General features: G+C 56.2%; 2 protein-coding genes across 2 annotated transcripts in view; one reads left to right on the top strand and one right to left on the bottom strand.

The window, feature by feature from the left end:
• The window catches only part of LOC125333376 (exocyst complex component 1-like), a 32,577-nt gene extending 20,608 nt beyond the window's left edge, over nt 1-11,969 (bottom strand). The window contains 3 exon segments of the mRNA XM_048319241.1: nt 1,462-1,533; nt 10,603-11,166; nt 11,886-11,969. Coding sequence (XP_048175198.1) covers nt 1,462-1,533; nt 10,603-11,166; nt 11,886-11,969 — 720 coding nt within the window.
• Nucleotides 10,778-14,077, top strand: LOC125333211 (BTB/POZ domain-containing protein KCTD12-like). The gene is made up of 2 exons (XM_048318981.1): nt 10,778-10,848; nt 12,527-14,077. The coding sequence occupies exon 2, from the start codon at nt 12,549-12,551 to the stop codon at nt 13,425-13,427; it is 879 nt and encodes a 292-aa protein (XP_048174938.1). The 5' UTR covers nt 10,778-10,848; nt 12,527-12,548; the 3' UTR covers nt 13,428-14,077.
• The last annotated feature ends 1,024 nt before the right edge of the window (nt 14,078-15,101 follow it).

The raw sequence follows: 15,101 nt of genomic DNA, 5'->3' as shown, positions 1-15,101 counted from the left end.
TGGCCAGATGGGCCTGGCTGTGTCCTGCCAGCGCTGGAGGCCGGACAAGAGCAGAGCTCTGCAGCCTCCCAGGGCTGCTGCAAACAGCTCCAGAGGTCCTGGGCTTTCCATGGAAGCCGTGTCTGTGCAGCGCCAGGGAATCATGCAACAGGCTTGGAAAAGAACTCCAAAATCAATCCAGCCTTGGAGTGAGCAGCACCCTGAGCACTAAGCCACGCTCAGGTCAGGTATTTGGCCAGCCTGACCTTCCTCAGTTAGAGATGGATGATCCAGGAAGGAAGGAAATCCCTCAGCATCGCCTCAATCTCCTGGACACAGGGGGCATCTCCCTGCAAAACCCAGCCAGGCCGGGGAGATGATCCATAAAAGCTGTGGCTGCCCCATCCCTGGGAGTGTTGGAGCACCCTGGGCTGTGGAAGGTGTCCGTGCCCAGGGCAAGGGGGGAATGGGATGGGCTTTCAGGTCCCTTCCCACCCAAATCCCTCTGGAATTCTGTGATGCCTGGGTAGCAGGAGGTTGGGTTGGAAGGGATCTTAAAGCTCCTCTCTGTCCAACCCCCACCACAGGAGATGTTATTGGGATGCTTTTCCACTCTCAGCAGACCCAGCAACGTCAGGATTCCTGGGAATTCAAGGCCTGTAGGTCCTGGATGAACACTCGGAGACCACCCAGGAGCTCTTTCAGAGCCTCTGGGCTGCGTGGGGAGGGGAAAATCCCAAGTGGCCACAACTAAAACCTCGAGTTCTGCAAATGTTTGAGTGAGAACCAGGGGTAAATAAAAATACAGCCTGCCGTAAAATAATAATAATAATAATAATAATAACAATAATAATAATATTTACAACGGGCACTGGGAATTTGGAGGAGGAATTTGTTGTTGAATTTCTGGCTCTGCAGTGAGCTGAAAGCAATGAACAACTCCTTCCCAGTTACTCCCTCAGCTCAGCCACACATTTAAGGAGCTTGGAATCACATCCCCAGTTATTAAAAATTCCTACCAAGCCTCTGATTCCCCCAAAATATAAACAAACTTATGCTGAAATGCTTCTGTCGCCACCGCATCCCTCTGAATGAAGGCCCTCTCTGGGTTATCCTGGCTCCTCCATCCCTGTCAGGTTTTCAGCCTCTCCAATGGCACTTCCCTCCCCACACCCATTTTCCAGCACTAATTCATTTTGAGCAGCACTTGAACTCCAGGAAAATGATGGAAAGGCAGAGTAATAGAGGGCTCCTGGATGAGTTAATTTGGGAAGCGCGACACTTCCCGGGGCCGGAATTGAAAAGCTGTCGGCAGCAGAGCAGGATCTCCCCCCCTCCACCCCATCATCCAGACACAACCTGAGAGACTTGAAGATGTCAGGGAAAGCTTCCTGAAATTCCCTGAGAGGCGCCCATCACCCATCCAGCTGCCGGCAGCTGGGGAAAGCGCCTTGGGAAAGGGAAGAGCGGGCAAAGATTTACCGGGAGAAATGCAGGGGGTTCCGTGGTGAGGAGTCTCAGAACAGGAAACGATTTGTGGGTGAAATGAAAGCCCTGAGAGCAAAACAGGAAGCCTGAAGAACCTGAGCGAAGCCCTGAGCGTGAGGCCGGGGCAGGAAATCCCCAGGTGCACGAGGAGCATCGGAGCTGCAGAGGGGGCAAAGCAAAGCGAGATCGCTCCCCATTTCCTCTTTGTTTGTTACAGAGGCAAAATCGGGGTTAAATCATCTCCATTTCCTCTTTGTTCAGTTAAAAAGTCAAAATCGGGGTTAAATCATCTCCATTTCCGGTTTGTTTGTTACAGAGGCAAAATCGGGGTTAAATCATCTCCATTTCCTCTTTGTTCAGTTAAAGAGTCAAAATCGGGGTTAAATCATCTCCATTTCCTCTTTGTTCAGTTAAAGAGTCAAAATCGGGGTTAAATCATCTCCATTTCCTCTTTGTTCGATTAACAAGTCAAAATCGGGGTTAAATCATCTCCATTTCCTATTTCTCTGTTAAAAAGAACCTATATCAGGATCAAATCACCTCCATTTCCTATTTCTTGGTTAGAAAGAGTCAAAATCGGGGTTAAATCACCTCCAGTTCCTATTTCTTGGTTTAAAAGAGTCAGTCTTTTCAGAGAGAAGTGTTTCCTCCATCTGAGCTCACCTGTCACCCACTAACCCCGGAACTGCAGCTCCAGGGGGGATTTGTTTGGGATTTTTCTTTCTTTTCCTGACTTTTTTTTTTTTTCTTTATCCCCCTTTTTAAAATTCACCTCCCAGTGCCAAAGACAGGAAAATCCCAGCTGTCCCAACCCTTCCAGCCCTGGCAACGTCCCCTCCTGTGGGTGCTGGTGTGGATGCTCAGCATTAAGGGTTTGGTGCAGCGCAGGCTCCACGGATTTAGATCATCCCCCAAAAAATCAGGGAAAAGGGAAAACCAAATGGAACATGGTGGCCCGGTGGCACTGGAGGGGTGGCACAGCCAGGCCTGGCGCGTCCCTCGCTGTCCCCAGCAGGACGCCGCCATTCAGATGCAAACAGGGTGATTAATTAAACATCAAGCCTCGCTTTTTTTCCTCCGCGTTTTCACCTCCGCTGCTCTCCGCTCACATTTTTCTGGCCTGCTGGGTTTCTTCATGCCCCAGATAACTCCGCCGCTCCTTGCAGCCGCCTGCTCCTCGTTCATTTTTCATGAAGATTTTCCTGCTCGGCTCTCGTGCTCCGAGTCTCGCCCGAAATCGAGGGCGCTCTTTGTCTTTAGCTCTCGATTTGCCTCCCTGCACACCGAGACAAACCCACGCTCCGTGCTGGAGCTGCATCCCAGGAGAGCCCATTCCTCCCCTCTTCCCTGCTGGCAGTGAGCTGAGTTTGGGACTGGAGGTGTTCCCGCTTCGTTTTCCGGGCAGGAATTGGTGAAACCAGTGGGAAGATGGAGAAATGGCCTTTTCTGGGCTCTTCTGGGTGGAACCACCGTGCAGACAGCTCTGAAAAGCTGGGAGGGTGAAAACAGGTTCAACAGATGGTATTTAAGGTCCTTTCCCAAACCCAAACCATTCCATGGCTCTGTGAGATCCAAGAGCTCACGCCGGGGTAGTGCAAAGCCTCCCGTTAACTTCTCCCGACATTCCCGGATTTACAAACTCCGCAGCTTTCCCGCCCGTCTCTCCACACCCGGGATAAGGAGCAGGGCTGTGGAGAAGCCACTGCTGGGGGATCCCTTGCAGGCTGTGGAGCAGCAGCCTGGAGCCAGCGGGAGGTGGGGAATCAGGCCGGGAAGCAGCTCCCTGCCAGGGCGGCAGGAGATGGATGAGGCTATGACCGGCCCCTGCTCTTATCCCATCCCTCTTCCAGAGAGGATGGCTGGAGGAGCAGCAGCAGAGAGGGATCGGGATGTGCAGACCCAGAAAAGCAAATCTTTGCCCTCTCCTCTTTCCCACACAGGAATTACACCTGGGATTATCAAAACCTCACCAATCAGCGTTTTAATCTGGGTTCTGAGCTCTTCCACGTCAGGGAAGGGCAGAGCAGCAGAATCCAGATTTATGGAAGAGAGAAGATATTTCAGGAGAAGCCGTTTGTTCTCTTCCACACCCCATGAAGTCCCCAGGAGTTATTCGTGGGTCCCGCCCAGTGCCTGGGGACAAAAACCGCTCTGCAAATGAAGAGGCAAAGCTCCAAAAGACTCAAAGCAGCAGCTTTTGAGGTCACATGGAATTGCCCTGGGGAAGCTACAGCCTCGGGGTTCCAGCTGGAAAAATGGCTCCACAGTTTGGGAAAACTGGTTGGAGTGTTCCTAAGGATAACCCAGGAACTGCTGATCCTGGCACGGGCAGCCTCTTCTCTGGAAGATCACATCCAGGTCTGGTCAGACAGAGCAGCTGGGGCTGCCCCTGGGTCCCTGGCAGTGCCCAAGGCCAGGCTGGGCACTGGGGCTTGGAGCACTCTGGGATAGTGGAAGGTGTCCCTTCCCTTGGCAGGGCTGGGGTGGGATGAGCTCTAAAGTCCCTTCCCCTCCAAACCATTCCATGATTACATTCTCCCCTCCAAAAAAAAAGAGGTTGGGAAGGCACTGCTTTGTTAGAGGGAAGAGTGGGAATGGGTTTTGCCTCAAATCCTTTCATGGCAAATTCCCACAGGATGATTTCCCAACCCCCCGGGTTTCTCCCTTTGCAGCCAGAAAGGGAGCACACCCAGGGATGCAGGGAAGCTGCAGCATTTGGGATCTCCCAGCCTGGAACCCTGTGGCTGATCCCTTGTACTGCCTGGAGGATCAGCTCTGGCTCCATCCCAGATTTTTGGGGGGCTCTTTCAACCCAGAGCATTCCCGGGGTGCTCTGCTCGGATCCACGGCTGCATTGACCATCCCAGGGAGCGGAGGCAGAGGGGACAGGAGGGACTGGGCTCCTGGGGCACGGTGGGGACCTGATTTTTGCAGTGTGGACAATTCCAGGGCCATCCCTTCCCTCTGGAAAAGCTCCCGATGCCACAGGGACCTTCACCTTTCTGAGTGAGCTCCCTTGGCGAGCTCTGGAGCGGATCCCGAGTCACTGGTGGGTGGTGACAGGGCTGCGCACCCTCATCCTCCGCTGCGTGCCAGGTTTTTGGGATGCTCGGCGGTTTTTTGGGATGCTCCAGAGGCGGAGACCCCACTAGAGGGTGCTGGGATTCACCGAAAGGCTCTGCGTGCTCCCGGGCCATCCCTGTGAGGTCCTGCAGCCTCATTCCCTTCGCTCGCTCCTGATTTATGTCCAGCACAGCCAGAGCTGGCACAGCTCTAAACTGATTTGGGTTTATGGCCCCACTTCCTCCTTTCTTCCTCTTTCCCCTCGAGTCAACACGGCCGACAGGTGCAGTGAGCCCGAGGGATGGGGATCACAGGCTGGGCTGTTCCCAAATCCCTGCGCATCCAGCACCCACGGAGAGGCCCCTTCCCCACCCCAGGGACCTCCAGCAGAGCTGGAAAGGGCTGGGAGCTGCAGTTCCAGGCTTGGTGGGTGAGAGGTGAGCTCCGATGGAGGAACCAACCCCGAAATCCAAACCCAACCCAGCACCAAGCAGGTTTGGAAAAGCTTTTCCTGTTAATCCCGAGCTGAGGATCCTGCCCGGCACACCCAGGTCAGGCTCTGGTGACCCCACAGTCCCTGAGAGCCTCTCCCAAGCCATTTATGGCCATTTTTTGGTGTGTGTGTCCCCACCCCAGTGTCACATCGGATGGAACTCTGTGTGACACACGTCCAGATGAGATAAAGGTTTGATCCAACATGAATTATAAACTAAAAATGAGAATTTTCCCTCTTTCCCCCGATGTTTGCAGAGTTCCAGCCCAGTGAGATGGTGATAAATGTAATGAATTCTAATTAATCTCTATTAATTCATCACGCTGAGCAGGCTATTAAGATTTCTTTTTCTGATAGACTGTACAGATAATCAGATTAATTGAATTTAATTATGTCTGGGGGGGAGGGAGGAGAGAGAACTGGATACAGGGAAAAGTGGGACTCGTCTGGATTTTCCTGCCAGCTGGGAATCCCACAGGAGCTGATCAGCTGGAATTCCAGGGATTTTGCTCCCTGACTTTTTAGATGAACTGGAATGACGGCTCCAGCTCTGACCATCAGCTCTGCCCAGGCCACCCCTAAGCCATGTCCCCAAGTGCCACATCCGCAGGGCTGTGGAATCCCTGCAGGGATGGGGACGCCAGGGCTGGAGGAGAACTTCTGTGGAGAAATCCTCCCTAACGTCCAACCCGGACCTCCCCTGGCACAACCTGAGGCTGTTTCCTCTCATCCCATCCCTTGTCATGGATGTCACTTGTCACTTGTCAGGATGAAGTGAGCAGTGAGCACTGCCTGAGGGAGATGCTGCAGATCCCCCAGAAAAACTCATCCAGTGGCAAATCCAAGCTCGGTTAGGAATGAAAGCCCTTGGAAAGAGCAGGGATGCTCTTCACATCCACCAGGGCCACCAAGATCCCAAATCCCTGCTCTGCTCTTGTCCAAGGCTCCTCCTGGGCCGGAGGAAAGCAGGAGGGAGGGAATTTGGGACACATTTCTCCAAAAATGGTTCCTTTCCCCACTTCCAAACGCTGCTGACAGGAGATGGAGGAGCCAGGCAGGCTCAGACTGCTGAAGGCCAGGAAGAACGGGCAGAGAACACCCTTGGGAATGTCCAGCACTTGGGAAATGTCCCTTTGTCCCCCAGGGCAGGGGGGGACACCCCTGCTTCAGGATGAGCAGTTCCAAAGTGTCCATCCAGGAATGGGATGGGATGGGATGGGATGGGATGGGATGGGATGGGATGGGATGGGATGGGTGGACACTCACTTGGCAAACCCTGCTCGGGATGGAAGCAGGTCCCTGACACTGCATTCCCATCATCCCTGCGCTGACAATTCCGGTCCCCTCAGAGCATCCCAGAAAACCCTCCCGTGGCGATGCCGCCAAGCCCCGGATCCTCAGCTGCTCCCCCACTCCGGGAGGAGCTCCCAGCCCCGTCCTCACCTTCCTGCGCTCTCCCGGGCTGAGCCCCCCTAATGAAAAGCCAATTAAAGTGCACCATTAACCAGAGCCTTTTCCTGCCTTGTCCAACCCGATCTGTCACCGCAAGCCCGCGACAGCCGCGCTGCGAGGTGGCAGCCGCTGCTAAAAATGGCCCGGATCAGATGTGGCAGTGAATTATTGAAGGAGTCTCCGACTCCGCCGGGGTCAGACGGGTGTGGCCGCTGCGTCCCCAGGGCTGCAAAGCCACCTGAGCTCCGGGCAGAAGCAGATTAACCCCTTTTTATAGAAGCTGGCAGCGGCTGGAGTTCCCAGGATATTCGTGGCGACCCAGGGAGAGCGCGGGGCTGGCTCAGGCGCGGCCACCGAGGGGACGTCGCTTCTGTCGCCTCTCTTAACTTCAGGTGCTCAGAGCTCCGTGCTCCCGGCGGACCTGGGCGGCTCCAGGAGGAGGGAGGAGAAGGAAAAGAGCAAAAGATGGGGTTTAGGGATGCTGGGGATGGTTTCCTGCGGATTTATGGGAATCTGGGAGCCTGCACGGGGTCAGTGATTCCAGGCTGGGAGCCCCTTCACCCCTGAGCTCCTCTCACTCCAAACCCCACGGTGGGATTTTAGTTAACCCCAGAGAGGGAATGGCAGGAGGAAAACCCTTCCCGGGGGCGGGGAATGAAGGAGAAATGAGGATGGGGAAGAGGGAGACGGAGCTGGGAGCACCAAGAGAAGCAGGGATGCTGCAAAGGGGGATTTTTCCACCCATGGAGATGCAGCCAGAAAGGATTAAAAAGAATTCAATGCCCCAAATGTCTTAAAAATAATTCAGTGCCCCAAATGTCTTAAAAATAATGCAGTGCCCCAAATGTCCTAAAAATAATTCCGTGCCCCACAGGAGTCTGGCACTCAGGGATTCTGTTGCCTTTTTAGGACTTTTTAGCTCCACTTTGTTTAAGGATGAAAGATTCCTGCCTCCAGTCCTGGCTCGTGAATCACGGCCGTGGCACCGAGGAATCCGAACCCCTGCGTGGACCCTTCTGACATCCATGAATTAGGGGATTTTTCCTCTGCTAAATATTCCTGCCTGCACAGGCAATTCCCTTTGTTATCTCGGGATAAGGAATGGATGGAGCAGCAGCAGTGCTCTGGGACATCCTTGCAATGTGATGGGTCATGGGATCCTCATCCCAGCAGGGCTCACAATCGATTTATTATATTTTATATTTTTTTATCATTTAGCCGAGGAAAAATCAGGCACTGGAAACATTTGTGTCTCACTTCCAGCTTACACTCCTCCATCCTTAAGAATACAAATTCAAGGAGCTTTTGAGGAGATTTGGGGTGGCACAAGGGGTTTTTAGCAGTGCTGGAGAGCGGGCAGGATGCTCTGGAGGGGGATGAGGAAGATGAGGCACTGTGGGGTGAAGGGATTTGTGTCCAAGCTCAGAAAACATGGGAATAGCAGCCGGGAAGTGATTCCAGGGCCTTGCTTGCAATCACTCCATGGAATCCCAGAGTGGACACAAACAAACCCTCATTAAACCCTTCCATGCCTTCTCTTGGGATGGGGATGAATCATCTTCCACTCTTGTGGTTAATAAAACTCTCCAGAAGCCCAAGAGGGACCCAAATTCCTGCTCCACTCTTCTTGGAAGAACTTGTAAAAGAGGCTTTATAAAATCTCTTGGGAACTTCTCCTGAGTTTCCAGACCCCCTGGTCGCTTCCATGGTGCCAAACATCTTCCCCTTCCCTGGAGATCCCGTTCCCAGCTGCCTCTGGACACATCAGGCGTGGCGTGGGTGGTTTCCATGATTTCCACAGCAGCTCATGGGAATATTGGCACCAATTTGGGTGCAAATTTTGTCCCCCATGAGCCTCAGGGATGTGAGGACAAAGCACAGAGGCAGCTGGGAAAAGGGAAAGGGAGAAAAGAAAGGGAAGTGCCATCATGGCTCCTGTCACTGGGCCTGTGCTGGGCTCCCATCCCAACTCGCCCAGCACAGCCTCCAGGATAAATAGGTTTAAACTGGATTTTAGGAAAAATTTCTTCACCCAAGGGTTTGTCCAGCCCTGGCACAGCTGCCCAGGGTGGAAGCACTGGGCTGGACCGTTAACTTGGATCGTAGTCCGTAGGGTCACGGCATCTTCCAGAGACAGGGAGTTGTGAGCCAACAGAGCTGAAAACTCCCTGGGAATTCTTTGATGAATTTGGAGTAATGTTGGATCCACAAAAGTGGGACAAAGCCACACTGGATTCCATCCCAGTCCCAACAGCCAAACAGGCTCATGGTGGCTACATTTTCCGCCAGGTCAATTTCAAAGATGCATCAATTGAGCAAATCTCCATCCATCCATCCATCCCTCCATCCATCCATCATCCATCCATCATCCATCCATCATCCCTCCATCCATCCATCATCCCTCCATCCATCATCCATCCATCCATCCATCCGTCCTCCATCATCCATCATCCATCCATCCATCATCCATCCATCCATCATCCATCCATCCATCCATCCATCCATCCATCCATCCATCATCCATCATCCATCATCCATCCATCCATCATCCATCCATCCATCCATCATCCATCCATCATCCATCCATCCATCCATCATCCATCCATCCATCCATCATCCATCCAACATCCATCCATCCATCCATCCATCATCCATCCATCCATCCATCATCCATCCATCCATCCATCATCCATCCAACATCCATCCATCCATCCATCCATCTTCCATCCATCCATCCATCCATCATCCATCCATCCATCATCCATCCATCCATCCATCCATCCTCCATCATCCATCATCCATCCATCCATCATCCATCCATCCATCCATCATCCATCCATCATCCATCCATCCATCCATCATCCATCCATCCATCCAACATCCATCCATCCATCCATCCATCCATCCATCATCCATCCATCATCCATCTATCCATCATCCATCCATCCATCCATCCATCCATCCATCACTTATCATCCATCCATCCATCCATCCATCCATCATCCATCATCCATCATCCATCCATCCATCCATCCATCCATCCCTCCATCCCTCCATCCATCCATCCCTCCATCCATCCATCCATCCATCCATCCATCCATCCATCCATCCATCCATCTTTTGGTTGGCTCCAAACCCAGCTGTTTTACCCAACAGCCTCATGAGGTGGAATTGGTCCCATTTACAATTCCCCCATCTATAAATGTATCCCACAAAATATCCACAGGACAAAGTTCCTACAATTTATGGGAGAATAATCAAACAGCCCTGGGATACAAGAAAACAACAAGAAAAATTCCTTGGATATGAGTGCCCAGATTTGGGGATTTGATTTGTAGGAGAAGAAGAAATTGCATCTTCTGTCCTTACAAAATTTAACAGGGACAAAAATCCATGGACAAATGCAGGCCAGCTCTGCTGTCAGAGAATGTTGGGATTTAAGCTTCATCAGAATTCCAGGAAACATGTAAATATTGGGATGTTGTTTGGAGCTGCCATATTTTCCCGGTTTTACAGAAAATTGGAATTTTCAAGTAAACTAAAAAGAGCTGGATTCTCTTTCCTTGCTTGGTTTTTCCAGCCCAGATAAACAGAGTGCCACAACAGCCTAAGCTCCTTATGATCCCATTGGTGTCATTCCTACCTTGGGAAAGGGGATTCCAGTCCCTCCAGCTCAAGGATATAAAATCATCCAAGGAATTGCAAGAGTTTGGCCACTGCAGGGTTTTGCTGGCTGGACTTGGAATTAGACCCAAATCATGGGTGGAATCATGGAATGGTTTGGGTGGGAAGGGACCTTAAAGCTCATCCCATTTCACCCCTGCCATGGGCAGAGACACTTTCCACTGTCCCAGGCTGCTCCAAGCCCCGTCCAACCTGGCCTGGGACACTGCCAGGGATCATGGGGCAGCCACAGCTGCTCTGGGCAGCCTCAGGGCCTCCCCAACCTCCCAGCCAGGAATTCCTAACCAACATCCCATCGAAATCCCCCTTTTTCTAGTTTAAAACCGTTCCCCTTGTCCTGGCACCATCTGTTAGAAGTCCCTCTTCCTCCTTTTTCACAAGCCCGGCTGCATTCCCAGGGGATGGCGAGGGTGCCCCTGGAATTCCTCAATCCCGCCTGGCACCAGCGTGGGGGGCATGCGGGGCCGGGCGATGCGGGGCTGGGGGCCCCGGTCGGGCGGCGGGGGATGGAGGCGGGGGCAAGGCGGAGGGAAGGCGGTCCCGGGGACAGCGGGGGACGGCGCTCGCCGCCTTCCCGGCCATAAAACGGCGGGGCCAGGGCCGGGCAGGCGGAGAGGAGCGGCGGGGAGCGGCTCGGAGGGAGCGGCTCGGAGGGGAGCGCAGCGGAGCGGCCGGGCCGCCCTGCGGAGGTAACGGGGGCGGCGGGGTCGGGGTCCCCCGGCCGGGGAGCGCTGGGACGGCTGCGGCTGCCGGGGCTGAGCCGGGCTGTCCCCGCTCGTGTCCCCGCTCATGTCCCTGCCGCTGGCCCCGCCGGCTCCATGCCTGGGGCGGGCAGCGGGGACAGCGGGGCCGCCCTCCCTGTCCGCCCTGAGTCGCCAGCCCACCATGGGCAGCCCCCCAGGCTCCTCCAGCCGTGACAAAGGGATGCGAGCGCCGGGCACGGGCGGGTCCTGCCCGCTGGGCTGCGCCGTGGGCAGGGAATCGCCAGGGACAGGGACCCAGAGCCACTGCGGGAGGGGAACGAGGAGCCGGGAGGCAGCGGGACCGCGCTGATCCTCTTTCCATCCTTCAGTCCCTGCCCTGCCCGAGTCACTCCTTGTTCAAAGACGATTCTCCCCATGAGCCGGGAGGAGGAGTGTGGCCGAGAAACGCTGGCTCAGCTCTGCCCCCGTGCCCAAAACTGCCCACAGAGTTCTCTCTTTGTCCTTTAGCTGCTCCGAAATTTGTGTTAGGATCCTCTGGAGCAGCTCCTGGGAATCTTTGCGGCAGGACACGGGGATGGGGCGAGACTTTGGGCTGTTCCTTGGGTGTGGGACCAGTCCCGGGGGGTCCCAACCTCCAAGCAGACCCAGGGCAGCACTGAGACCACCCAGGGAGGGGGCAGAGCTGGGGGTCAGCCCAGGGAACCCCTTCCCTCCGTGCTCTCCCAAATCGCTGCACAGAGCACGGCACAGATCCAGGTCCGGCTGCTGAGCCAGGTTTATGTAAGCTGCTGATTTGCAGTGTCAAGAGATATCCAAGAATCGGCTTGCCTTTGGAAAATGTATAAATCCGTGGCAGCTGGCCCGAGGCTGTAGCAGCAGCCCAGGATTTGTCTTGGTCCCAGCCCCTTGGAGAGGTTCTGCCATCTCCCAGCTTGGCTTCGAGTCTGTGCTGAGCACTTTCCAGGAGCAGGGGCAGAGCGGGAGTGCCAAAGGCTCTGTGCCTCTGTCCCTCTGTCCCTCACGGCGCTGGTGCCGCTTTTCCCCAGCCCCGGGGTGCTCCTTGCGTGGCACCACGACCCCTCCAGCCTCGGCTCTGTGGGGCCCATGGCCGGGAGCTCCTCCCTCGGCAGCTGCTGCTGCCCGCAGGATGCCAGGCTGGCGGGTCCCCGGGCTGTGACAGCCCTGCCCTTCCTGTTGTTGACAGCAGCCCCACGTCCCTGCACCTCCTCGGCAGAGGCGCTGAGCCCTCTCCTGACTGGAGAGCTCCGGTGGAGGTGACACGGTCAGACCGTGTTCAGCGTGCCATGGAAGGGGAGGGGGCTTTGGATGGTGCTGCCTGTTCCAAGAGCAGGGGTTGGGGAAGAGAGATGACTTCCAGGCTCCTGGAGAGACAAGGATCTGGTCCTGCCTTGCCTGCTGACCCAAACCAGGCATTTAGTGGTGGCTTGGCAGTGCTGGGTTGGACTCAATGATCTCAGAGAGCTTTTCCAATCTAAATAGTTCTAGGACTCCATGTGTGATCTGGCTTGGGATCCTCTCCAATCACCTGGGATTGTGGCAATGGCTTGGGGCCCCTTGGGATCCCCTGCGGTCGGTTGGGATCAGGGCAGTGGGCTGTGTTTTCTGGCAGGTTTAACATGGGTTTGACCCTTTTGTGCTGCAGGCAGGAGCAGCAGGAGCTCACCATGGCCCTGGCAGACCCCGTGGGCTGTGCCAAAGGCAGCGAGGACAACAACCCCTTCCCTGACATCATCGAGCTGAACGTGGGGGGACAGGTGTACATCACCCGGCACCCCACGCTGGTCAGCGTGCCCGGCTCGCTGCTCTGGGAGATGTTCACGCAGAAGAACGTGCGCTCGCTGGCCCGCGACAGCAAGGGCCGCTTCTTCGTGGATCGGGACGGGTTCCTGTTCCGCTACATCCTGGATTACATGAGGGACCGGCACCTGGTGCTGCCCGAGCACTTCCCGGAGCGCGGCCGGCTGCAGCGCGAGGCCGAGTACTTCATGCTGCCCGAGCTGGTGAAGCTGCTGGCGCCCAAGCTCAGCGAGCAGAACTCCCTGGGGGACGATCCCTGCCAGAGCGACCCCGAGGAGCTGTCCCCCAGCGCGGACACCGCCCGCAGCCTGACCTCGGCCACGGCCGTGCTGCCCAGCGCCGTGTCTGGCGGCCCCGGCGGTGCCAGCGCTGTCGGCGCCGAGGGCCGCAGGGCGGGGTTCATCACCATCGGCTACCGCGGCTCCTACACGCTGGGCAGGGACAGCCAGACGGACGCCAAGTTCCGCAGGGTGGCCCGGATCATGGTGTGCGGCAAGACCTCGCTGGCCAAGGAGGTCTTTGGGGACACCTTGAACGAGAGCAGGGACCCGGACAGGCCTCCAGAGAGGTACACGTCCAGGTACTACCTCAAATTCACCTTCCTGGAGCAAGCCTTTGACAAACTGGCCGATGCCGGCTTCCACATGGTGGCCTGCAACTCCACGGGCACCTGTGCCTTCGCCCACGAGCAGACGGACGACAGGATCTGGACCTCTTACACCGAATATGTTTTCTATCGTGAGTGACACAAAACCAACCCTCCACCAACCAACCACTGACTGTCCCTTTCCTGTCCTGTGCTGGCTGTGGCCTAGAAGGTAGAGATCCATCCCTGAATCCCGGCGTCCTCCCTTTGCCTCCTTTTCAGTTGGTTCTTGGGTTTTTTCCCTCCTCCTTGCTCCACGTTGAACCTGCCCAGCTCTTCCTTGTAGCAGCTGCTGACCTCCAACCTTCCTCCCTCTCTCCGACTTCTGCGGTCACTCCCAACCCTCCCTGGATGCGTGGACTCGGACACTGCTGTGGACGTGGGTTGGGTGGGAGGGGTGGGATACACCGGACACTGCTCCGGGCTGGCATTCCTGCCGCTGGATGAGCTTGGACATTGAACTGGGCTCTCTGTCCCGTGCAGCTCCGTGGGATTCTGCTGCACACGCTGTGACCTGCCTGGGGGGTTGGGAGAGGAATCACTGGGATAAATTCATGGAAAGGTGGGAAGCAGAGCCGGGGAGAGGGTGGGGGCTGGAAAGTCGCAGCCTGGCAGCACGGCTGGATTGGCAGGAGCCCTGTAAGCAGCTTAGCCTGAGACTGGCAGCGCTTGGGAAGGGGAGAGGCTCCCCCTGTGCTCGCAGCTCTGAGCTGAGGCATCGCTGCAGCTCCGGGATGCTTCGGGGGGATTTTGGGGGGATTTTTGGGAGGGTGGGAGGGGCGGATGCTCTGTGAGGGAGGTGGGGGGGAGTGGGGAAGGCTTGACATGCTCGAGGGTATAAAATGCTCATACAGCTCTCCAGGTCCTTGAGCCTTATCAGCCAAAAAGTCCCTTCGTTTTTTCCTGGGAGCACAACGGGAATCCCTGGGATGAGGTTGGGATGCTCCGGTGGCGGTCAGGCCACAGCTTCACCCAGGAAAGGGGATTTTGGCCATTTTGGTGATCTCTTGTGAGGTGTCTCCAGTCCCAGCTGCCCAGGCCCTCCCGGGGCTGGAGCTGCGGCTGCTCTCCCCCGCTGGGCAGTGCGGAATGAAGGGACAGCCCGGAGTGGCCGTGTGCCCACATGCCCAGCTGGCACAGGGATGGGGGGGGTTCGGCGGGGGGGTTCCAAGAGGAGGAGGAAGGAGGGAACACGGAGTTATGGCAGCCTCTGTGCCCTGCTCTGCCCCCTCTGTCCCTGCTGGGCAGGCTGCCAGGGCAGCCCAGCCCCGAGCCCAGCCCTGGGTGATGCCCAGCCCCAGCTGTGGCACACGGCCTCAGCCTGCAGGACTGGTGCCAGTGCTTGCAGGAGCGGTGGGAGGTGACCCTGATGTCCCCATCTGCTGCCTGTGCCTGTCCCCTGGTGCTCTGCCACCCATCCCAGCTCCCACCACCCATCTCTCCTCCTCCACCCATCCATGGCACCCACCACCCATCCCTGCTCCCACCCTCCATCCCTGCTCCCACCCTCCATCCCTGCTCCCACCCTCCATCCCTGCTCCCACCCCCTCCATCCCTGCTCCTGCACCCTCCATCCCTGCTCCTGCACCCTCCATCCCTGCTCCTGCACCCTCCATCCCTGCTCCTGCACCCTCCATCCCTGCTCCTGCACCCTCCATCCCTGCTCCCACCCTCCATCCCTGCTCCCACCCTCCATCCCTGCTCCTTCACCCTCCATCCCTGCTCCCACCCTCCATCCCTGCTCTTCCACTGCCCATCCCTGCTCCTGCACCCT

This window comes from Corvus hawaiiensis, chromosome 14 (assembly GCF_020740725.1).
Source record: "Corvus hawaiiensis isolate bCorHaw1 chromosome 14, bCorHaw1.pri.cur, whole genome shotgun sequence".
Lineage (NCBI taxonomy): Eukaryota > Metazoa > Chordata > Aves > Passeriformes > Corvidae > Corvus > Corvus hawaiiensis.
This window is presented reverse-complemented; position numbering and strand designations above follow the sequence as displayed.

Bases quoted from the DNA above. Each gene is read 5' to 3' on its own strand.
- LOC125333211 (XM_048318981.1), top strand. From the start codon at position 12,549: ATGGCCCTGGCAGACCCCGTGGGCTGTGCCAAAGGCAGCGAGGACAAC.